General features: G+C 34.6%; 1 protein-coding gene across 1 annotated transcript in view; it reads right to left on the bottom strand.

Moving 5' to 3' along the window:
- The window catches only part of SLC15A5 (solute carrier family 15 member 5), a 132,938-nt gene that overhangs the window by 68,719 nt on the left and 37,970 nt on the right, over nt 1–26,249 (bottom strand). Inside the window, exon 4 of the mRNA XM_044679073.1 lies at nt 9,884–10,104. Within this exon, the coding sequence (XP_044535008.1) occupies nt 9,884–10,104 (221 nt within the window). The remainder of the gene's footprint in view (nt 1–9,883; nt 10,105–26,249) is intronic.

Genomic DNA, 26,249 nt, shown 5'->3' with positions numbered 1-26,249 from the left:
AAAACTATCCTCTATTTTGAAATAACATGAAGAACAATTTATAAAAAAATTTGATGTTTTTCAAATAGATAGTTTAAACCTATTATAGTTCTGGGTAACCTAAAATCAATTACTGTTCCTCCTAAATAGAACTGAAAAAGGTTTCCAAGTTAAAGAAATTGAAGTAAACTTTTATTAATTACTTGACATACATGATAACATCAAGCTATATGGCTCTACCCAAAAGACATTAGATAATTCTTTCATCTTTTTTCCAATCATGTCAAAATATCATTTGAGTTTGATAACTGTAGAATTCTTCTAGTATACAAGGATAGAAAGTGAAAGCTTTAAGCTTGAATCTGGACATCAAATGGAACCCAGAAAAAGAAGATGTTTCTTAAAAATACATTGGCCTTTTTCAGGCAATACACATAGAGATTAAAATGATAAAGAGGAAAGCTGTGACACAAGACAATAAGACTGGAACTCTGAAATCAAAGCTTCATGAACAAGACATATACTTGTTTCTGTAAGGATACTTTCCAAATGTGTTATGGTCCATTTTATATTTCCAAAAGAATATATTGATTGGTAATATTTAGGTATCAATAGTTCTCTTACCCTAAGTCAGTCATAGAAATATGAATGCTTTCTTGACCAATAGAAGAAGACTGAGAGATATTCTTAAAGCACATGAGAAACAGGTCAAAGTCCTACAGGAATTTTTTTAGAATGGACATTGAGCAATAATTGAATAATAATTGAGCCAACAACAGGTCCTGCTGTCAAATTCGCTGAATATTTGCAAAAATTTTACCTTTGAATGGAAGATATGAGCAAAACCTTTAAGAGGAACATTCACATAGACTCAGCCAATAGTAGGCTGCCAAAAAGTAGCAAATAAATAGCTGAATTGTGTGCTTTTGTTTATGTAAACAAATATAAGATGGCAAGTAAGGATCAAGTTATGACCACCAGAAATTACAGAAAGGTTATTGTTAAGAAGCCCAAACTCAGTGAATAGTATGATAGGGTTGGAGCCATAAGGACCTGGGTTAAATATGTCCTCATATACTTTCTAGCTGTGCAAATCTGGGCAAGTCACTAAATCCCAATTGCTTAGTTCTTACTACTTCTTCTACTTAGAATTCAGACTTAGTATCAATTCAGAGTCAGAAGGTAAGTATTTTTTTAAAAAAAGCTCAAATTTAGTGAACAATGTGGATGATGCAAGAAAATAGCATATACTGTAACACATCACTGCTAGTTGCAAAAATTTACCACTTACTGTATATTGACATGACTTAGGAAAGTTGGGAAGAGGGGAGGGTTTGGGGCTAAAGATGATGCATTCTGTTTTGGACATATTGACCTTGAGATGTCTATGAGACATACTGTTCAGGAAGTCCAAAAGTCAGTTAGGAACTCAACCAATCAAGTGAGTTTTAGCTAAAAGGGAAAGTCCCAACCTAAAGTAGCATCTTTTTTTTTCTTATCTTTTACTTCATGTACTTCCCTTTCTCCTTTCTATACCTTCAGAAAGTGCTTTTAACCCAACATTACCCACAAAGCTATTTTACCCCTTGTTCACTGTGTTTTGCAAAACTGATTTCTTTATCTAAAAGAGCTGTTTCCCTTTTTTAGAGGAAATGTCTTTACTTCTGATCACATTATGTTTTGGGACACATCTTTGAGGAATTTCTTCCTTTTTTAGAGGGTATAAACTCGGAGTTACACAAATCTTTACATTGGGATGCCTAAGGCATTTTAATCTATATTTTAGATTTTTTAAAATAATGCCTGTGGATGTATAAACACACCTAAGGGGGTTTGATTTTATACTTTTGGCTAAGTATTCTCTTTAAATTTGGACCATGAGAAGGAGTTGGGGGAGGAGGCAGTACAGAAAGGGAGAAGTGAGTTGCAGCTAAGAGAGAAGACCCAAACTTGAGCTGGCTTCCTTATACATTGTATTTTGGTCCTTGACTTTGACTCTATTTCTGTTCTTAATGGGAGTAGGAAGTGAGGTGAGCAGAGCCACACCTATCTATTATATTTATATTTTTATAGATTAATTCTATGGAGTCTTCAATAACCAGCATATCATAGGACTAGGAATTTTTTATTCTCTTGGTTTTTCTTACGATGATAGTTTGAGTTCTTTTCTATGACTATGGATATCATTTCAAATTACTGCATTGTTCTGGGGTTTGATATAATCATCACAATATCATTAACAAAAAAGTAAAAGTAAAAGTAAAAGGGAAGGACCAATTGAATTCCATGCTGTACATTTTCTGGCAGTGATAAACTTCTTTTATTGCATATAAGTTGTGTTTTGCCCATTTATGGTCACTTGGCTTGTCTAATTGTAGCTTGTAGGAAGGCATGAATAGATATCTCTAGAAGCTTACCCAGGATTTCCTGCTTGGAAAAGAGCCAGAGAAGGAGACACAAGATAGTCCTTTTGTTCTCCTCAGAAAAGGGTTACCCAGACTAGAATTACATTTCTATGCCTCCCTAAATATGGTTAGTCTAAGGGAAATTTTTTCTTTAGGTTTAATATATGTTCCTAGTTGCTCTCTCCTAAAGATGAGTGACATTTCCAACCAAATAACAGTTATGCAAAATACCATCCAAATTAGTTAATGATTATACCCATTTATCTAAGTAAATAGTAAACAGAAATCAGAGAAGATATGCTGATAATGAATGAGAGAGAGAGAGAGAGAGAGAGAGAGAGAGACAGACAGACAGACAGACAGAGAGAGACAGAGACAGAGACAGAGACATAGAGACAGAGGAGGGCAGAGGGAGAGGAAGAACAAACAAATGAAAGAAGGAAGGAAGGAAAAAGGAAGGAAGGGAGGAAGGAAGATAGTAGGGAGAAAAGGAGGAAGGGAGGGAGGGAGGAAGGAAAGATGGAAAGCAAGATAGAGACAGATTGATTTCATCTTCATTCTTTAGGGAAATAAGCTGAAAATCAGGGACATGTTCAGCACCCAGCTTTTCCTTACATATCTGCCATCCAAGGTCTAGAATCTCATTGGTCTTCTCTCACATCAGAAAAGAACAAGGTTGCTCTTCTCTTGAACTGTGTTTTCAATGACACCCTTTACACATTTAAATAGTATGATTGTTGATTCCATCAATAAGGAAAGTCTTGTGCAAAAGTATTGGGCATAAAATTTTTTACATGTAAATTTTTTATATGCAATTTACATGCAAAAACACTTCTCTACTTATTGCCATGTTCTGTATTAATTAGTCAGAAATATAAAGCAAAGAAATATTTTTGTCAAATATTTAAAGGGATTTTATGTGGCATTAACATAATACATAAAATGCCTAGTTTGAGAAAAGCCTTTAAGATACCATTTTCTCTACCACATAAAACGGTTTTAGGTAGTTAACAAGTAATAATTGCAAGTAGGACTTTATATTTGCTACATGTTTCAGTCAATTATGTGAATGTAAAACTACTTTTGTAGAATGCTGTATGGAAACTCATTCCCACTCCCTTTTCATACCCTCATCAAGGATGCCTTTGATGTATGTGAAAATTATTCTTAGAAATTTTTTTAAAGATGGGAAGTAGGCATATGGGTCAATACTTATTGATATTTTCTCAGTTGCTTTTCTTCTTAATAATGTGATCCTAAATTTTGTTCTATGACTCTGGTATACACCTTTTTTCATGTCTTGAGAGGCAATCCCTCAACACTTTCCAAACTGTTTCACCTTCAGCACAAACAACTCTTCTTCCAATCTTTGTTGTCTTTAGTGCCATTTCTATTTCTTCATATAGCTCACTGGGAACTTGCAGTGTTAGAGTCCACAAAGAATAGCTTCACTATCACTGACAGAGACACAAGAGTTTGTTACACAATTTTCTACAGATTTTATTCTTGTTTTTCATCTGTTCTTTGGCTTACTTCCAGGTTCAGGCTTTTGGGATTATTCAGTTTAGTTGAATCTCTTGCGAACTTTTAGTAAACTTGCTCTTCCCTTCATTGCTTCTGTTTTATGAAATTATATTGGTTATAATCTAAAATCCTTCTCTATAAGATTTTAAAAATGAGTTTGCATGCTAAACTGGATTTGCCATTTGACATCATATTACATTGTTTGGCAAAAGGAGACCAAGTGCTTTCTAGCTAAAGTTTCTTTTGCTCTTTTCATTTTGGCAATTGATTTGCATTGGTTAAACTTCTCTAGGAAATGGTAACCAATTATGTGATGTCTGTTTTTTAAAACTAATTTCCTAGTTTTGTCAAAAACTTATTTAATTAAATTAGGGTGGAGTTGATTCAATTTTATACTTTATCTTCAGATTTTTTCTTCAAATAGAATGTTAATTTTGAATTTTTCCTTAACAAGTCAATGATCTGACTATATAAAAACAGCTAATTCAGAAATGACTTCCACGTGTACATTTCCTATTTGTTAAACTATAATAAACTTGTTTTTAAAATGATGTTATTTGGTGTTTACAATAACCTTCCCACTCTCCCTAATATTGATACCGTTCTACTAGTAGGATGTCCACTCATTTTTCACTGGACAAAGAGTTCAAGTTTATACTACCAACAAACAAATAAATATTTGTAGATTTTTTGCAACTGCATGATTCTTAGCATCCTTTGCACTCGAAGATCTGAAGGCCAATTTAAATTTTTTTATTTGTTTCATTGATTGCCAAAGTCAAAGAATATTTTACCAAGTGACCCCCCTTATTGGTAAATAGCATTTCCATTTTCCTAGGCTGGTCTTCAGAAAGAAGACATAGACCTTTGTTAGGATAATACTTGAAGCCATTCCAGTGTTATAGAACATGAAGGAGCTTGCCTTCCCATCTCAAAACATTTGAGAACCCAGGTTATATCTGCCTTAATATTATTATTAATTAGTGACTTCCTGGCTTAGATAGTTAACATTCCTGCACATCTTTAGTTAAATGGATAATCATAGGCAAATCTTCAAAAATTCTCATAAAATTCATTTTAACTTATGGCATACAGAATTTAGGCAAGAGAACTTAATTCAGACCAAAAAATCATCCAATAATTTGTTTTGTTCACTTTTTTTAGCCATGTCTGACTCTTCATCACTCCTTTTGAGATCTTCTTGGCAAAGATACTAGTCTTTTGCCATTTATTTCTTCAGCTCATTTTACAGATAAGGAAACTGAAGCAAATAGGGTTAAGTGACTTTCCCAAGGTGACATAGCTAGGAAGTGTCTGAGGCTGGATTTGAATTCAGTCTTCCTGACTCCACATTTGGTGCTCTGTTCAATGCGTCACCTACCTTCCCAATATTAACTACATCAAGATTGAAAACCATTGTTTAATATCACCTTTGCCACTTCGATTCTGGGTACTAACTAGAACAACAAAAGAATGTTGAACTAAAAGTCAAGAAACCTGGCTTGTAGTATGAACTTTGCATTTAGTAGTGGTGTTACCCTGGGTAAATTATAAAATGCTAATCTTATTTACTTTTATGATATAGTCATTAAAATGGTTCATTAGAAGAATGCTGTAAGTAGTTTACCTATATTTTAGCAAATAATTTGAAAATATCTCACTTTTTGTATGGGAAAATGAAGCAATACTGACTTGGTGTTGATAAAATTAAATAAGTTGGGTACTTGACTCAATGCTTGACTCAAAGGGCAGTTGCTAGTTAGCTAGTTGCCAAAGTCATAGGAAGTATCCAGTGAAAGGCTCTAAAATCTGTGTTTGGCTTTGTGTTAACATTTTCATCAAGGATTTCATAAATTTTTATGGATGTTTTGATTATCAGATTTACAGATGATAGAAAGCAAGGAGGGATAGTCCATATGCTGAATTGACAGAATAAGGATTTTAAAAAGTTAGGAGATTAGAATAAATCTAATGAGACTTAGAATGAACCTAAGGAAGACATAAAGTCTGATGTTTGGGTTCAGTAAATCAACTTTGCAAGTCCAGTAGGGTGGAAGCATATATTTTGTCTGAAAAATCTGAGGGACCTCAATGGACTCCAAATTCAACATGAAGCAGCAACCGTATATAATGGTAGTCAAAGAATAAAAACAAACCAAAGACAAAAATAAAAACAAGTAAACCAAAAAACCCTCTAGCATTCTGGTTTTGTCAAGAGAATGATAGCTTTCAGGAATAAGGAGATGAAAGTTACTCTGTCCTGGTATGACCACATTTGGAATATTGTGCCTAGTGTTTTGGCACTATATCTTAAGAAGGACATCAATAAAATGGAAAAGTCCAGAAGACAACAACCAAGATAGTGAAGGATCTTGATTCAATTTTATGGAAGGACTGGTTGAACAAACAGGGGACATTTAGCTGGGAGAAGATAAGAATGATGTGTGTGTCTACTTATGGGAGATAGCTATGTTCATTTATCTGAAAAGTTGTCACATGGAAGATAAAATTCATTTTGTTTGTTTGGGCCAAAGAAGAGCAGACCTGGGAGAATGGGTAGAAATTGAAGAATGATGTTATGAAAAACTTCGTAACAATTAGAACTCCCCAAAGGGGAATGGTATTCTTTGAGAAATCAAGTGATTTCTTTTATTATAGATTTTTAGGCAGAAGTAAGATGGCCCTTTGTTATTAAAGAAGGAATTTCTTTTTGAACAGAATTTGGCTGAGATAGTCACTGAGGTTCCTTCTGAAATTTTCTTCTTCTGTTAAATTATCCAACTTCTTTGGGCCTCATTATTTGAAAAATGAGGATGATATATACTAATTATTTCCTCAAATTCCTTTCAGATTATTGTTGGGCAGTAGAGGGAGGAATAGAATCCAAACATATTTCTAGCCTTCAGGCTCTTTAATCCTCTAGACTTCCATATTTTAAAACTTTTTTTTACAGGGATATTGTTTTGCATGGATGAGATTCCTCATATAAAGCCTTTTTTTTGACCCATTAAATTGTGCTGAATCATTTTGGCAGTTGTAGCTTAATGAGAAAAGCAAATTCCATTTACTTGATTCTCTCACAAACCAGTTTATCATAATAATTATTGGGTTTACAAACTATTTAAACATACTTTGATGGGGAAGGAGCTTGGAAATGGGATTATGAGATATGAGTTTTAGTCCTGGTTTTGCCAAAAATACACTTTCATATTTCTTAGTTTTATCTTTCTTATATTTAAAAGGGTGTAAAGGTAGAGTTGGATTATAGGAATTAGAACTGAAAGAAATTAATGTTCAAGAGCACAACTCTTTTGCTTACCTTTGCTTTCCAAGTTGGAGCACATAAACCTTCAATTTCACTCAAAGATTCACACTCATTCAGTGATTTATTCTCCTTTTGCAATGGCCATATTAAAGCTATCACTGAAAAGTCAATAAAATTTTACTCTTCATTTATCTATTTATTAATTTAATTTTATTGTTTAATTCATTTTTTGATAATCTGATTTCCTGTAAACTATTAATAATCATCACTAATAATGAAAGAAATGCAAATCAAAATGACTCTGAGGTTTCACTTCATACTCAGAAAATTAGCAGAAATGACCAGGAAAGATAAAAGTACTCAATGCTGAAGGAGTTGTGGAAAGATAGGCACACACATTCATCATTGGGATGATATAAATTATTCCATCTATTCTAGAATTAAGTGAAGAGTGATAAAATGTCCAAATCTTTTGACCTAGAGATTCAACTATTAGAAATGTACCAAAAAACCCTACAAAAATAAAGGGCCCATACACATCAAAATGATCATAGCAATATTTTTGAGGTAGCAAAGGGCAAGAAACAAAATTGATGTTCATCAGTTAGGGAAATGAATGAACACATTATGGTATGTATATATAACTGAATATTATTGAGTTATAAGAAATAATGAACAGGATCATTACAGGAAACTATGGGAAGACATCTGTATAGATGAAATAAGCAAAATCAGGAAAAAAGAATATTTTATATATATATATATATATAATGATCACTATAGTATAAATGGAAAGAATAATCAAACAATAGAGAATGAACCCCCCCCCCCCACATAAAATATAATGACCATGTCAAGTCCCAAAGAAGAAAAATGAGAAGGTACTTCCCATTGCAGATGTGGAGAACTATGGATAGAGAGCACTGTATATGTCATTTTACTTTTTTAATGTAAAACAGATTTAGCAATACAAATTTATTTTTCTAAAAAGAAAAACATTACTATTTGTTAGTACCTCTTAAGGACTGTCAGGGGGAAAGGAAGAAACTTTTGGTTAAAGAGAGGTTTTGTAATTGCCTATAGGTTTAAATTTTCCATGTGGAATTAATCTCATGCCTCATTAGAGGATTGCTTATATTGAACACCCATTGAGAATTACTCTCAGGTATAAATGAGCAAAGTACTTCATGCTGAGAGTCTCCTAGCAAAAATTCTATCCAGTTATGATTATGTTTTAACCTATTACACCTATTCTACTTATGAAATCATAATCTGGCACTGATAGGAGGAATGCATAGTATCATAGGACTTAGAGCTCGAGGAGATTTTAGAAATCATCCAGTTCAATCGACTCATTTTACAAATGAGAAAACCAAATCCCAAAGCTGCAAAGTTATTTTTTAGGTCACATTTGTAGGAAATGGCAGAGGTGGGATTTAAAATACTTAACGAAGACAGTACAGTTCAACATAAAATTCCCTGGGTTTGAAGCAAAGGGAGTTGAATTTTTATCTGAGCTCCATCACTTGAATCTCAGAACTTAAAAAAACAAATTCAAAGAAGACAGAGTCAATCAGTAGAAATAACTTTGGATTTAGAGTTTGAGTTCCTTAATTGGAATCTCAACTCTGCTGCTTAACTGTGTGACTTTGGTGTATAAGGGTTAAAATAGGAGTTTTGACAAAATAAGGGAACAGCTTTTAATAATTTAAGTTTTAATGAGAATATAGTAGAGTTGTAAATTAATATTATCCCTTTAAGCCAGAGAAAAGAAAACTTTTAGCAGCTTTTAACAATTAACAAATTAGTTTAATTAAAACAGAGATAGTAAAAGAATATAGTAAAGGAGAGAAATATAGGAAAGAGGTACCTATAACTATCTATAATTACTACCTAAAACTGCCTATAGCTACCTATAACTGCCTATAACTACCACTAATAACAACCACCTTGCAAAGTTCCAACCCAATTCAGCCCAATCAAAACTGACACAATCAGTGCTTAATCCAACCCCAATTAGGGGTGTCAATGAAGACCAGCCACCTTCTAAAAAGTTCAAGAAAAAAAACAAAACAGCTCAAACCAAAAGCCCCAAACCCAAAACCTAAAAAGCCCTTTCAGTAAGCTTAGGCCCACTTTTATATTCCAGCAACTAAACACCAACCACCAACTCAACACACTCTACCAGCAACCAACCCCCAACAACCAACTCGTAACTTCCCCACAACTGCCAGCCCTGTCAGCAACTGACAGTCTGACCAATTCATGCTAGTCTCTTTATTACCTCACTTCCTGTCTCTTTGGTTCCTCATTCCTGTCTCTGTGGTTTCTACTTCCTGTCTCTATGGTTTCTACTTCCTGTCTCTATGGTGTCTATTTCCTGTCCCTGTGGGCTGGTTAATCCCTACACGTCTCTATGGTAAGAGGACCTCCAGGTCTGTTAAATTAAAAAAGGAATAAAGAATTCGTTTTTTCAGGTGATATCACTTGACCTCTCTTGGTCTCAGTTTCTTCCTCGTTAAAGTGAGAAGATTGGACTAGATGACTTCAAGACCCCTTCTCATTCTAAATCTATGATATTTTGGCCCAGAGTACAGCTCTTGAATGATGGGACATCCTAATGCAATATCGGGTATGTAGGGTGATGTTGACATCAAACAAACTACAAGATCAGTAAAAAAATGTAACCACCTTTTGTAAAGTTCCTCACCTGCATAATGCATATTCGATATAAAAGCTGAAAAGCAAAGAGAGGAAAAATCCTGAAGAATGATTTTGTGTTTTCCACCTGAAGTTCGCTGTACCAGCCACCATTGTTTTCCTTCGCCCAATCTAACCAGCTAGTCACTTTGGGGCCAAGATGGTTATATTTCAGACAGTGCATTTTCAGTGAATTAAAAAACACACCAAAAATTGTCAATAGGGAGCCACCTGCAAATAATAAGAGATATCACGTATTATTACAAAAAATGAGATCACTATTTTATAACATTTTACTGGTGAGGAAATGAGGTCCAGAAAGGTGAGACAACAAACCAAGCTCTCCTCCTTCAGATCCAGGGTTCTTTTCGTTATACCTCCCTGAGTTCCTTGAGAAGTTTATTCTCTTCTCATTGTCAGTCAAGAAGCTCAGCATTGCACTCATTAAGTACAATAAGATTCTTGAGGTGCTAGTTCCCAAAGGGTTAAACTCAAAAGGAGAAGCTTTGGACTTCTCCAGGCTCATAATCTTGGTCCCTGATAAAAGGTGGTTTTTGAAACCATTGTAATAAAGGAAAAGATAAGATCAAGGGAAATTAGTTTAAAAAGAAAGGAAAGATGACAAAGAGGAGACAAATTAAGGTAGCAAGTTAAAGATCTCAGAATATCAAGCACTTACGTTATCTAATGTATTAAATTTTTGAAAGATAGTCATTCCTTAAGCAATTATGGTAATAAGATTGGGTTTTTCCTTTATATGGGATCATAGATTTAGAGCTGAAAAGGAACTCAGAGGTCTTTTAGTTTAACTGCCTCATTTTGAAGAGGAATAAGTGAGGTCTCAGAGAAATTAAATGAATTGCCTATCAACAAGGGAATAGTAAATAGAAGGTATAGGATTTGAACTCAGCTCCTTTGATCTTTTCCCCACTACTTTCTTATCAGATAGGGACATAGAAGATCCCTTTATGCATTAATGTAAGTCTAAGATAAATTATCTTTCTTTGTCTTTTTCTTTGAATTTTGGAAATAATTGTAAATTTTGAAGAAATATATATATACACACACATATATATACATATATATATGTGTATATATATGTATATATATACACATATATATATATATATCACCAAAAATTTTCATGAGATTAGTTTGATTTAGTTTTCTTCAGCTGTATCTGATTGTTTTCTGATTTTAAATATCAGTAATGATTGGTGCATTGTCATGTATGCTTTAATACCGTACTACACATTTGTTAGAATATTTTAGACTTCCTGATATAAAGAAGAGGTAAAAAATAACTTTGTTCTATAATTATTTTGCCTATGTAATCTTGATCACTGTGGTTTTGGGGGAACTTTACTTGCCTAATTAGATTCTGATCACTGAAACTCAACCAATAAATTATATAAGTACCTGGCATGGACATTTCCAGGATAAGTAGGAATGTAGAAAGGACTTTGAGTAATTTAGAAAGGTGCTATACAAATTCAAAGTATAATCATGATTGTCATCATCATTATTATTAAGTTCAATTTTCTGTAATGTAAAATAGACCAACATTTAGGAAAAAATGTGTTTTGCACAGCTCATTTTTAAAGTGCCATGGACTATTTAGTCATGAAGTTTGAATGAAGAATATTTATTAATATTTCTCTTTGCAGCTGTAAAGTGATTTGATTTGATCAGGTCTTTTCCTTAAGCATTGTAATGGATCTATTATGTCAACCTTTGATTAATTGGGGAAGCATGGAGGCCTGGTAATTGGATATGGAGCCTTTCACCTCCAAGTCACTGAATCAAATCTGGCCCAAATTGGTAATGACCAAGAATGATTATAGTGATGCCTTTTTGGTGGCCTCTGTGAAGTATGTTTAGTTGGTGGGGAGGTGTTTCAGGAGAATTCCTGAAAGGAGAAGGATTTGTTATCACCAGACCTACTTTTGTATTTTACCTAAGGTTGACAGTCTCAAGGGAGAGTCTCAGGAACTAATTGGACCAGTGAGTCAGAACCATCTTTAAACAGATAAACCAAACCTCTGAGGCAAATTATAGGGATATATCTGTCCTTATTACTGGAAAGGACCTGCTCTATAATGAAACTAATATATTTTACAATTTGTTATGTTTTAGCAAAAAATCATGGAACAGATTGATAACTAGTAACACAAAAGTTGCATCTGAAACGTATAGGACTAAGAGGATTGAAATTTTTTATTTTTTATTTTTAAACATTTATTCTTATGTATCATGCTTAGTGTCAATGCTCAAAATACTTGGTCATTGAATGAAGGAATTAATGAATAACTGTGCCAGCACTGATCTGATTCTCCCACAGCTCTAATATATTTTTTTTTAACAGTTTGGGCCTTTACATTCTCTTGTCATACTGAAATGGACATATCAGTGGAGTGATATATAGCCATGATAAAGTGTAAGATAATTAGATTTTTTTGTGGCATAATAATATTCTATTATATAACTACATTACAATTTGTTTAGCTATTCTTCAATAGACAGACATCCCCTTAATTTCCAGTTTGGAGAAACTATGATATAAATTGCTATAAATATTTAGGGACATATAGGCCCTTTTCTTCTTTTTGGGGGGGTTCTTTTTGAAGTATATGTCTAGTTGTCAGAAGGACTGCACAAAGGATCTGCATGATTTAGTAAAATTTTAGGCATAATTCTAGATTGTTTTTCAGAATGGTAATACCAATTCATGGCTCCACCAAAACTGTCATGTGTCTGGTGTTTCCCATAGCTTCTCCAATATTTGCCATTTTGGGGCCATTCTTGCCACTCTGATTCATGTATGAGAAAGAACTGTAAAGTTGTTATAATTTGCATTTATCTGTGAGTAATTTAAAATATTTTTAAATGTTGTTCATAGCTTGCATTTCCCCTTTGAAAACATCCTGCTCATGTTCTTTGACAGTTTATCTATTGGGAAATGGTTCTTAGTATCTGACTTTGAGTTTAAATCCATTCCTTTTAAACCTGTATATAATCACCTTTATCAAAGGAATCTGTTGTAAAAAAATCCTCCTGTTTATTTCTTTTTCTGATATTAGCTGCATTGCTTTAAATTGGTTTAGTTTAAGAATTATGAAATAAAATTGTTTATTCTATGCTCCATGATTCTCTTTATTTCTTGTTTGGTCACTAATTCTTCCTCTATTCATAGATCTGGAAGGTAATTTCTTCTCCATTTTGGATAGCACATGACATTTTATATCTAAGTCATTTAGAGTTTATTTTAGTATATTTTATTAAATGTTGGTCCAAACATAATTCCTGCTGGAGATTTCTAGTTTTTCCATACTGTTTAGCAGATGAACAGGTTTCTAAGTGCGTCTTTTACTGTATTGGTAAGCCAATTCAATTGCTACTACTGGTAACTTTTATATCTGTAACTAGATACCATTATCTCTGCTTTTGATATTATTTTCACCCCCTGGCACTGGCTGAGTAGTGGAGTCACTGATAACCCAAATCCTCTCATCTCTTGATCCATCCCAGCACTTACTATATCTTGGGCTATTTGTATCTTGTAACATCATGCACCCTTCTGTGACATCTACCTCCTTCTGTGGATGCTGGGGCTGGGCTGAAGTTTTTCCTACAACTCTTCCCCCTAGCCAAGTACACACAGTAGGGTTGGAAGATAGCCTCAGAGCTGAATCTACTATTTTTCCCAATTAGTGCCAGCTGGGCCTTACTTGACAGTTACTGTTGCTGCTGTTAAAAAAGGATTCTAGCAATGCTAAGAATGGTGTCCCCTTCTCTCCCAAAGACTCTGTAACACTGCCTCAATAACAGTTTGTAAAACTACAATGATTGTTTCAGTTTTGTTTTTATATCTCTTGTCTTGCTCAGTGCTTTGTATGTAGTAGGAATTTTTATTTGTTGAATTTGAAGAAACATAGAAAACTAAGGAAAGGAAAAACTAGCATTAGGATTGGGATAGAAAATTAGGGTATGCAAAATAACATTAGCAAAAGAGAATGACACCTACTTAGAGGTATTATGGAAAAGGAACTGAGAATAATGAGACCGAACAAAGAGAGAGAGAGAGAGAGAGAGAGAGAGAGAGAGAGAGAGAGAGAGAGAGAGAGAGAGAGAGACAGAGATAGTAAGTGTAATATTAGCACCATAAAGGATAGTTTCTCAGAAATGGAGGGTGGGGAGAAGGAAAAAGAACATACCCTAATCTATCAAAATCAGGTAAATATTTACTCTATCTGTGGCTCTCTGACTTGGGTGCCCAAGACTATGCAAGTGGCCTGATGTACATTGATATACTCTGACTGACAGACAAGATGCATTTCCAGCTGGAGATCATTGAGGCTGGGTCCCAAAAAGATAAGGGCCAATCAGATTTTGTGAGGTGAGGAAACATCATTAAGGAAGCCACTAGGGAAGCTGAAAGAAGTTGTCTGGGAAGAAACTTATGTCAGGTTAAAGGAAGCTACTTCAAAAAACTGCTGTTCCACATCCCATGAAATAAATTACTTCCTTATCTCCTACAGTCTCCATTCTAATGTAAGAGCTAGACTACCTTAAATCCATTATCTGAAACTGAATATCAAAAGATCTTATTGTAATAAAACTATTAGATACTAAGAGACACAAGTATAATAAAGAAACATTATTTAGTCATCAGAAAAGTACTCAGTTAAATTATTAGAATCCTAAATGATTTTCTGCACTAGGAAAAGAAATGAAAATGTGAACAAACCTAGAATTAAGAATTTAATCAAGATAAGGACATTTATATTGAGATGTTCATAACCTTTGGTACAGAAATAAGACCGAGTTCGTACAGGTCATGTTGAACCTTAGAGAATCCTCATACAAACATTATACATTATATTTTTGTGCTTGATGTAATGGGGATAATTTTGAGGAAAGGTGTGTGGTAAAGGAGATTTGAAGGGAGGTTGTCGGGGACTTGCTAGGAAAGTAATATGGGTTATAGGTAGGCTGGAATAGGGAGATTCAGGATATAATATGGGCTGAAGTCAGGGAGTATAGCACTAAAGGTAACAAAGATTTTCAGGGAGAGGAGGAATTAATCTAAACAGGCAAAGAACAGCAGGGCTTATTAGACTAGGACTTAGACTAAAGACAAACTGAGGGAAATAGACTGAACTGAAATTAACTACAGGCTTTAGTTAATTTCACAGGAAGGGACTTGTTTTGAAGTTACACCTTCCTTCAGGATGGATAACCAGCTTCCCTTCAAGCCCAGAGTATATATTGGTTCTTTCCCTCTTCTTCCCCCTCTTACTAATTAACTGACAAAGTAACTAATAGGTCTGTTGAAACACAAAAGGGTTTATTATCTTATAAGGTTGATTTGTCAGGAAAAGTGGATTGAAGAAGCCCTAACAGTTGTTTAAAGAAACCTCAGGTGGGGGAAGGGAGGCAGAGATGGAGTCTGAGCAAGGTCCTGCCTTAGCTCAGCTCTCAAGGTGCTCTTGATGTCTAAAGGGAATAAATGATGACTAATTAACTTTTCTAGATAAGATACTGCCAAATTATAGTTAACCCCCTCACAGATTTGAACTACTCTCTAATTTACTCTCCTTATTCACTCCACAGACATTCAAGGTAAGGGAAGGAAGTAGGAAATGAGGTAGGGTATGGAGATACAAAGGGTTTATCTAAACTAACAATTTCTTAAATAAATATTCCAAAACTAGGCTAAATTTCAATTCTTCAGATAGGCAAGGAAGCAGCTCAGCTGGTCTGACTCTCTCTCCACGAGATTCCCAAACCAACTGCCCTCTCTTCCTCAAGATTCTAAACTCCTAACTGATTTCAGAACTCAGCCAAAGCTTGAAAAAAACTGTCATGACCCCCTCTCTCTGTACTACATTCTACATAGGGTCTCTCTTGGCTATTGTAAAAATTGGCTGATGTCTAAATCTCTGCAAAAAGGGAAAAGACCATCAGTTCTCTTTCATGTACTCAGGCAACCAAAATATAAAATATAGGGTGGATTTTATTTATTCTGACAAAAATCCACTAGAGATTTAAGCTTATAACTGATTAAGACTAATTCTCTTTTCCTTTCTATTTAGTCCCACTTCTTCAGAGACCTATACAGTGTTACAAACTTATAGTACTCTTTTGGGTAGGTTTCTCTTTATGAGGGAAAAAGATCTGTAATTATTAAAGAGTCACGACATCCACCTCTATGGTGAGCCCTACCTATTCAGGTAACTATATAGTCCTCTTGACTTACAGTATCACTACGAATTTGCACCACCAAAAGGAGAAAAGTCAACCTTGTTAGAAGCTAACTAATAGTTTTAATAACTCATAGTATCAGTGAAGGGAAAAGCCCAGATGTATTTTTTTCTACTTAATAGTTCTTTCTTTTGGTACTCTATATCTAGTTCTTGCTGGGGCTAAGAGCAACTCTGCTGGTCCAGGAATTCCTTTGTCAATATACCAGTTACTTGTATGAGTTCCTCTGATATAAGGAATTCTTACTTACTGATTCTATTCTCTTCCATCTCTGAGTTATGTAGTGCTCTCTGTTCCTGAGAGAGGAGATGTGGTTCCATTGTCCCCATGATTCTCTCATGCAAATGGTCCTCTTGAAGGGGAGGGTGGACATGGTGTGGATGGCCAGGCTTCCCTTCAGCAAACCAGATAAATTACATACACGAACATCTCTTTTCTATGTAACCTCTAAGCTCTTGGGAGCTCATCTCTGCTACCTTTTTCTTTGCTTTCAATCTTAAAACCAAATCTTAGGGTATAGGCAAGACACATGATCTGGTCATGAACTGATCAATCATCTACAATTCCAGGTCAGTGGGGTAAGGGAGAGTAAGGAGAAGCAAAGGGATTTATGCTTTATTAAGGAGTTATTCTTATCAAGGGAATTTTGTATCTTATTGAGGGTTCATCATTAATAAATGAGCAAAGAATTTATCCATGGAATAATTTATACCGTGAATGAGGAAATATTATTAATCCAAGAACAATGATTTTCTCATTGGAAGGCAATGAGTGTTCTTGCACTTTATAGAAAGAGACTTTGTTATTAATGCCATAACAAAATCTTCATCAATGGGGGCAATGAACAATAACTTGATATATCTACTACATTTGTACAGTGGATAGACTAGCTATACATCTTTTAAAAGAAATAAAACAAATGAACTATTTTGAATTTTTAATTGAGAAATAAATGTTTTATCTAGAAATAATAACTATTAAAGCTATTTGTAAACATATGTGTAAGTATACATATGTATAGACAGACATACATGTAAGTGCATATATACATATATATTCACGCTTTAAGAAAGCAGTTTTTCTATTCTCTGTACTTTGAAATCCTTGGCTCTGATGTTCTGCTCCTCTGACCTTGATCTAATCATGAATATCTATGCCATTTAATTATAATAAAAAAAGCCTACATTGCACTCTAGATGGTAGATGCACGTTTTTTCCTCTTTGGTCACCTGCCAGTTCTCAAAATTATAGTAGTGGGAAGAAATGCAAATGAAGGCAGAGCTTGACAGCTAAACATAATGGAATGTATGGTCCACATTTGAAAAGTTACCTTAAAATAAAAGGTAGTATATATAAAATCACTTCTTTAAGGTCACCTATGGCTTTGAATTACAGCTTTGAAGAATTTTCAATTTAGTCATTATAGAGAAAGAAGCCAAAATAAGGATTATATACTTTGCTTGAGGGAAGATAGAATTTACTTCATCATAGATGTGTGATCTTATAAATTAGAAGTAGTGAGACCTCTAAAACAGTCATATTAATTAAATAAGGCGTTGTAAACAGAAATGAATCCTTTCACCTCAATTTTACATTACTAACACACTTACAATATTTGTCTATTTAATTCAATTCAGTATAACTTTAATAAAGCTCCTTATTTCAAGACATTATTTTAGGTGCCAGAAATGCTAAAATGAAATCAAACAGTCTTTGTCCCATGAGGAGCTTTCAATTTGTTAGGGGGTTACGCTGTTAATATTATACATATAATTGCCTACTTTTACACACACATATTTAAAATATACAAACATGTATATGTCTTTACATATATGTATGATATCTATAAATGTCTCTTTATGTATATATATATATATTATTTGTGTGTATTTATACAGTGTTTAAATTTTACAAAAGATTTAGTGTAATTTTATGCTTTAAAAGACACCCTGAATATTGAAAATGAAGGAAATGGAGAGATGAGAAAGATGATTTTAGAAGTATTTGAAGAACAAACTATTGGGTGAGGGGATCAGGGGAAGCTTAATGAAAATGTTTCCAACTGAGTTGAGCCTTAATAAAGGTTTTGAAAGGCAGAAATGAGAAGAAAATTCCAGACATGAGAGGCAGCTTTTGTGACTATATGAGGGCATCGTGGAGACATCAGAATTTCAGAGATGAAAAGGAAGTCCACCACTACCACTTAACCTAACATACACCAGAAAAAGAATTCCCCCTATAATATACTTGACAAGAAGAGGTCTAATCTTTGCCTGTAAAGCTCCAATGTAAAAGAACCTTCTACTTTTGAAGGTCGCCCATTCAACTTTTGAATAGCTCTGTTTTTAGGAATTTTTTTTCTTGATATCAAGCCTAAATTTACCTCTTTTCAACTTCTACCCATTGTTTGAAGTTCTGCCTCCTGGAGGCAAGCCCATCAAGCCTAATCTATATCCTATGCAATAGTCCCTTCAGCACATGGAAATAGCTATCAAATTATCCCCATGTCTTCTTTTCTCCATTTTTAGTATGCATAAGAGACCTGGCACACAGTCAACAATTAATAAATGTTTATTCGTTGATTGATTTTTTCAGTATAGCCACCCACAAGAGCCACCTCCAAGGGTGTAAGGTAGCATAGAATGTAAGGTAGCAGCCATTTCACATGGGGAATCCCAGTCTCAGAGAGTGAGTACTATGTGGGGAGGTAAAACTGGAGGGATGTTATAAAAAGTAACATAATATTTGACCTTATCTAGTTCTTTGGGGCTTTCCCTGTTCCCTGAAATCTCAGTATTTCAAGTACTTCTGTTAATGGTTCAGTTGTTTCAAATATTATGTATATAATTCATTTAAGCCAGGTGAAATGAATAAATCAAGGGCAACCAAGCACTCTATCTCCTTACTTATTTTGAGTATTAACACTCTATTAACTATCTTTGTTTTGTTCTTTTTCACTCTTTATCCTTGAGAGACAAAACAACAAAAAAGAAAATAAAGAGCTCTGCATTCAGTATGATGTTAATTATCATCCCATCCATTCTGAACAATAGTTCTCCCTCCTTTTTGATTCTATTCTTTCTATGAATATAATAAGAACATATCTTTGTTGTCTTTAATTTTCTTTACTGTCCTTAGCTTTAACACTCCTGACATTGTCACACTGTATTCATCATCTGTTACTTTCTTTTGCATCAGTGTCTGTATAAAATTCTCTCTTTTCACATATCAACTTCCATTTTTCCTCTTTGTTGAAATTACTTCTGTTTCTTTAAAAATTTGTTCTTGAGAGTTTCTTTTCTCTCCATTGTTGAGATCACCTATCATATGTTGAAGCCATGAAATTCTGCTTTTCCTTGAACTGAATCTTGTGAAATCTGCTTCTAAAATCTAAGATCTACTTTTCTTCTCTATCTCATAACCTAATAGAGAATGATCACAGTTTCTCATCGTTTCCTCTTACCATCCAGCAATTAGTTCCTTTCTTTGTGAAAATCACACCCAGACTAAATTTTTCCTTGCTAATTCCTTCACAGTTTGAATAATCAAATTATTATGAAAAAAAGCAAAGAGTATGTTTGCTACTTTGCTTTTGAGTCAGACAGACAGATATTCAGAGAGAGAGAGAGACAGACAAAGAGATCTACTGCCAATGAATAAGTGTGAATACTTGAAATCCCCAATTAATACTGCATAATGCTCTTCATTTATTTCCTCTTTCCATTCTGGTGTTCTCATGTCAAAATTGCTACCTTGTCTCTCCAGTCTGGCTTTTCTGCTTCTTTTTTTTGGGGGGGGTATATTTTCCCCCTTAAGAATGTAATCTTCTTGAAGGTAGGGCCTATCTTTTTTTCTGCTTGTATTTATTTTCCCAGTTCATAGAACAGTGATTGGTACATAATAAGTAATAATAACTATTCATTGGCTGAATTGACTTGCTTAAGACCCTTTTTTCAATAATTAACTTACTTGAGTTCCTCATTCTGGTACTCACTTTCCTAAATCAATAAAATCCTCTCCAAAACAAAACATTTATTAAGTGTTTAGCTAGGTGTTGGAGGATAGGAAAACAAAATGAAGAATCATGCTTTCCCTCACGGGGCATGCATCTTATTTGATAGATATGTGCATACACATGTAAGTGTTAAAGGATAATACATATATGCATGAATGTATTAAATGCATAAAATGTATACATATGTACACACACTCACATGTACTTGAAAATGGATATAACAGTTAACAAGGAACTAAGAAAGGTTTCCTATAGGAAGGAGGCAAACTATGAGCTTAACTTTGAAGAAATGGTTTTTTAAGAGATAAAGGTGAGACAGTATCTTGGTATGGGGGACAGTTTGTGGAGACATGGAGAAGAGAGATAGAATGCTGAATATGGGGATGAGAAAATAGGTGATTTGGGTTGAAACAGAGCATTTGTAGAAAGGGTAAAATGTTCAAAAAACTTGCAAAAGTAGCTTTGAGTCTCATTGTCAAGAACTTTAAATGTCAAGCTGAAAAGTTTGCATTTTATTCTAGAGCCAACAGGAAAGAATTAAAAGTTTTCAAGCCAGGGAGTGGTATGATTAGTTACACCCTTTAGGAAGATCATTTTGGTGCCCAGGAGGAGAATGGTTAGAGAGAATGGGAAAAAAATAACACAAGGAAATGAAGAAGGTGATGCAACATTATAAGCAAGAGGTGATGAAGGCCTAAAATAATGACTATATGACTATAAGAAGAGATGTTTTGGGAAGTATAATCAACAAATCTTAGTAGCTGGTTTGATAAAAGGGTAAGGAAAAGGGTGAAATCAATAAAGACGCTAAAGTTGGAAACCTGACTAAGTAAAAGAATGATAGTACCATTAACAAATGGAGAAATTGAGAGAAGGGATTAGTTGGGGTGGCATATTAAAGTTAAAATGTCTATTGAATATCCATTTTTAGATTCCCAACAGATAATTGATTATGTAGGATTGGAACTCATGAGAGATATTTGACTGGATATATAGATTTAATTATCATCTGCATAATTAAATCTATGAAAGAATATTTGTAGAGGGTTTGGCCTTGGAATGACATTTCTTCCTTTGAGCCTGGAGGAAATGATATTGGAAGATGATATTGAGGGGTTCAAAGGTGTGGGATTGAGGAAAACAGATCATAGACTATCTTTTCTTCTCAAAGTAGAAAGTGTAGTCCTCTTTTGAAAGAGGGAATCCAGAAGGGAGAATATAGAAGACTTGAGGAGAGAAGACTATGTAGGAATAGAGAAAGCAAATAGTTCAGATTACACAGTTTTGGAGTTTTGCCATGCATGAAAATTGATAGGACAAAGGGGCAAGAGATTCACCACAAAGGATGGCATACAGATGAAATAGTTGACTAAAAGTCAGAATTTAGAAGATAGAAAAATGAGGCTGAAGGTTATAGTCTGGGAGAGTATGGAGAAGGGTGACATGGGGGCTTATGAAAAATTAGTACCAGAAACTAAGGTAATCTAGACAAATGATGCAAACTTCAGAAGAAGAAAGGATGCTGAATCAGAGAAGCAGACAGCACTTAGAAGTATATTGGGGATAAAATTCAACAAAGATAGACTAAAACACATTTTTTTTTGTGAACAAACTAACCTTTTATTAACAGAGTAAGAATCCACCAATAAAAACTGATCAATGGCTCTGCCTCAGTGTTAAGAACAAAAACCTGAGATGAAGACTTTACTCATTTTTATAAATTTAGAACAAAGAAAAGAGCAGGGTAGGTGAAATGAGACAGAGGACAGCATGATTGGTTACATAACTGGGACAAGGGGAACAATATGATTAGTATTGGATATGAGAGCTAGCAACAACCCCCTCCTTCCCTCTTATTATTAAGAAATGCTCATTGTTTGAGTTTACCTGCAAGGTCAAAAGATATCGGACCAGACTTTGGATGGCAAACTAGACATATTTGAAGAATAGCTTGGTAATGTAAAGATACTGGTCCAGACTCCTTGGTATCTACCCACGTCCTTCAACAACAGTGAAATTCCTTGCGGCAAGAAAAAAACTGGGATTTCTTAACTTAAATCATTATAGACCAGTTGATTTTCTGCACTGAGTTCAAAGACAATGAATCATGACTTGGGCAGTTACAGAACAGCAGAGTCTGCCTACTCCTCTTTACCCAGTGTGCAGTGGAACATAAGAGAAGATGTAACCAGTATGAGAGAGCATAACTGACTTCTGTAATTTTTATAAAGTTTTCTTGGTTTCTACAAGTTCTTAAAGATGGAAGGAGTATGATAGGAAGAGATCTAAAAACTGAAAGATAGCTTGTTAAAAATGGAAGGAGGCTTCCAGAAAATAGTGGAAGGAAAGTGAAAAGCAGGCCATGAACTCTGGAGGGACAGACTTGAAGCGAATGAGGATGGGAAAATGAGGTATTGGGAGTAGATAAATTAAGTTATCATTTAGGTAACTTTTATAGGGATTATGACAAAAAAGGTGGGATTTGTTATTCATAGGAAGAAGATGTAGGATATTTGACATGGACACCTACCCTTAAGGGTTGTATATTCATAGAGGGTGTCATTGTTAGATCTTTTTCAAATATAGGGATGAAGGAAAATTTGGTCAGTCACCTGGCCTTTAAATATGTTATTTGATTTCCAAGAATTTTAATGAAAATTATTTTCACTAGTGATTTTTAAAAAATAATCTAAAGATTGTAAGGAATAAAAGATACATAGTTGGAAATTTTTCTTAATTTGGAAACAAGCATTAGGTTCTACTCTTAAATAATATTCTTATTTATGAAGTTTGGTTTCTGAGGCTTTGGTCCTAGATAAGGTCTGGGTGCAACCACAGTAACTTCTCCTTTGTCCCATTATAGTAAGAGATTTTAGTGTTGCAGTGAGTCAGGTCTGTGTAAGCACCTTCTCTATAGCACTTTTGGGCAGTCCTTATTCTTCAGGACATTTTCTGATCCTAATGATGATTTTTACTCGCCACAGAACAGGAAGTTGCATTTATGCACCAGCTTGTTTTTGCTTTCCTAGACCTTAGAGTTGATTTCCTGAACTTTTCAGTGGTATTTCTAGAATTAAGATGTCAATAGCAAATGCTCTTGGTTCCGCCTCCACTGTGAGGATATATTACACAAGACCATCTCAAGGGGTGAGCAGATTTATTGGCATCCTCGTCTGGCCAACAACATGCTTTGCTATGATGAATTTTATGATATATACTGCTTCCTTTTCTTAGCTAAAACTCTCATAGTTTAAATTAACAGTAGCAAAATTTGTTAATTTATGCATCCATATAGTTGGATGAAATCAGGGAAGCAGTCTACTTTTATAAATTGGGATAGGGATTATTGTATATGTCTGCTATGGAACTAACAAGGTCATAAGAGTTTACAACACAAGGTAAGGAAATTTTTGCAATGATAGAGTGAAAATTTCAGAGGACATTGTAGAAGGGAAAAGCAGAGGAGGATTAAGATGGAGAAATGCTGAGAATTAGTTGTATACAAGTGAGATTTTGAGAAGATATTCCAGGGCAAAATTTGATAGTGCTTCAATTACAGAGAATAGGGCAAAGAAGATATGAGTGTTGGCCAGTCATTGAAAAGGGGAAATATCAGCTAATCAAAATATCCAGTAACTCACAATTGGAGGTAATAAGGTTGATGACAAGAATTATTGGAGTAGCTAGATGTTTTAGTAGGTAGAAAGCCAGAACTGGAGATGGGAAGTATTGGCTTCAAATCTGACCTCAGACATTTCCTAGCTATGTGACCCTGGGCAAGTCACTTGGCCCCAATTGCCTTGTATTTACTACTCTTTTGCCTTGGAATCAATACTCACCATTGATCCCAAGACAGAAGGTAAGGGTTTAAAAAAGAAAAAAAAACGAGAGAAAGAACGAAAAGGAATTGTTGGGAAGATTATTTGATGAAGGAAACTACTTATCTTGGGTATAAATGTTGACAGCAACCATTTTGTACTTCCATTGCTCTCCATCCCAACTCTTATGAAAGGCTGATGATCTCTCTCAGCTAAGAGAGATAGAGTTTAACCTTTCTAAGAAGCATAGCTTCTTTTATTTTGATGATGATCATATATAAGACAGTAATGATATTTATAAAACAAACAAATGGTTGAGTCCTAAGGATTTGCTTATAAAAATAAAGGGGGTTATGATGGCAATTCAGGAAGAGGTCTTTATTTTTTAAAACCTTTACATCCTATCTTAGAATCAATACTGTGTATTGGTTTTAAGGCAGAAGAGCCATAAAGGCTAGGCAATGGGGGTTAAGTGACTTGCTCAGGATCACACAGCTAGGAAGAGGTCAGATTTGAACCTAGGACCTCCCATCTTTAGGTCTGACTCTGTCCACTGAGCCACCTAGCTGCCCCTTGGAATTGGTCATTCTTTTTTTAAAATTTATTTTAAATTTTGAATATTTTCCCATAGTTACATGTTTCATGTTCTTTCTCTCTCCCCCTATCCCCCCTTAGTCAATGCACAATTCCACTGGGTTTTACATGTATCATTGATCAAGACCTAATTCCATATTATTGATAGTTGGACTAGAGTTATCGTTTAGTGTCTACATCCCCAATAATATCCCCAATAGTCCATGTGTTCAAGCAGTTGTTTTTCCTCTGTGTTTCTCCTTCCACAGTTCTTCCTCTGAATGTGGCTAGTTTTCTTTCTCATAAGTCCCTCAGCCTTGCTCTGGATTCTTGCATTGCTGCTAGTAGAGAAGTTCGTTATGTCCGATTGTACCACAGTGTATCCGTCTCTGTGTACAACATTCTCCTGGATCTGCTCTTTTCACTCTGCATCAATCCCTGGAGGTCTTTCCAGTGGAATTGGTCATTCTTAAGGAGCCCAGAAATATTGATTTGTATAGAAGTAGCAAATAGGTGGGAGAAACAATATAACAATTTCAGACTGCAAAAATTTGATTCCTACTGATTACTTAATAAGAGATCCTCTGTAGGCAAGATTATATTTCAGAAACTCACTTAAATTTGTTGTTGTTGAATCATTTCAGTCATGTACAATTCTTTGTGCCCCAATTTGAGGTTTTCTTGGTGAAGATACTGGAGTCATTTGCCATTTCCTTCTCCAACTCATTTTGCATTTGAGAAAACTGAAGCAAATAGGGTTAAGTGACATATCAGGGAACTAGTTTGAGGCCAGATTTGAACCCAGGAAGATGAGTTTTCCTGATTCCAGGTCTAGCACTCTGTCCACTCTGCTACCTAGCTGCCCCCTTTCATAAACAAATGCATGAAAAATTCTTGTACTACCAGCAAAGATTTTGAAATAGTCATGGGAATTTTTTTTAATTTTTTTTTTTAATTTCAAACCCTTAACTTCTGTGTATTGGTTCCAAGGCAGAAGAGTGGTAAGGGTAGGCAATGGGGGTCAAGTGACTTGCCCAAGGTCACACAGCTGGGAAGTGTCTGAGACCGGATTTGAACCTCGGACCTCCTGTCTCTAGGCCTGGCTCTCAATCCACTGAGCTACCCAGCTGCCCCAAGCCATGGGAATTTAAATAAATTCTCGTAGAACTTGAACATTATCAGAGACTAAATTGTCATAAGACCAGAGCATCAATACATATAAATTTAAGAACATTTTTTATCAGTATAAAAATATTTTTGATACTCATACTTTTCAAGCTATATGAAATTAAAATCTTTCAAAACATAAAAATCTAGCAGAAGAAATCAAAATCATGTGAGAGCTGGATGAAGTACATAACTCAGTGAGTAGCAGACTGGTAATTGGGAAAACCTGAGTTCAAAACTTGCCTTAGACACTTACTAGTTTTCTGACCTTTGACAAAGCACTAAACTGGTGTCAACTTCTGTTTCTTCAACTGTAAAATGGAGTGATGATATCACGTTCACCCACAGTTGTTGTGAGAATCAATTGACACTGTACATACATGCATATATATTATATAAATTTGCAAACTTTAAAGTGCTATTTTAAATATTAGTGATTATGCTTTTACTAGAATTATCCTATCACTTTCAGTGAGCATACTGCAGAAAAATGAACTAATATCCCAGTGCTTCTCTTCACTTCATTTAGAAAAGGTAGT

The sequence above is a fragment of the Gracilinanus agilis genome, chromosome 5, assembly GCF_016433145.1.
Source record: "Gracilinanus agilis isolate LMUSP501 chromosome 5, AgileGrace, whole genome shotgun sequence".
Taxonomy (NCBI): Eukaryota; Metazoa; Chordata; class Mammalia; order Didelphimorphia; family Didelphidae; genus Gracilinanus; species Gracilinanus agilis.
The sequence above is the reverse complement of the archived record's forward strand: the minus strand, read 5'-3'. Positions and strand labels throughout refer to the sequence as shown.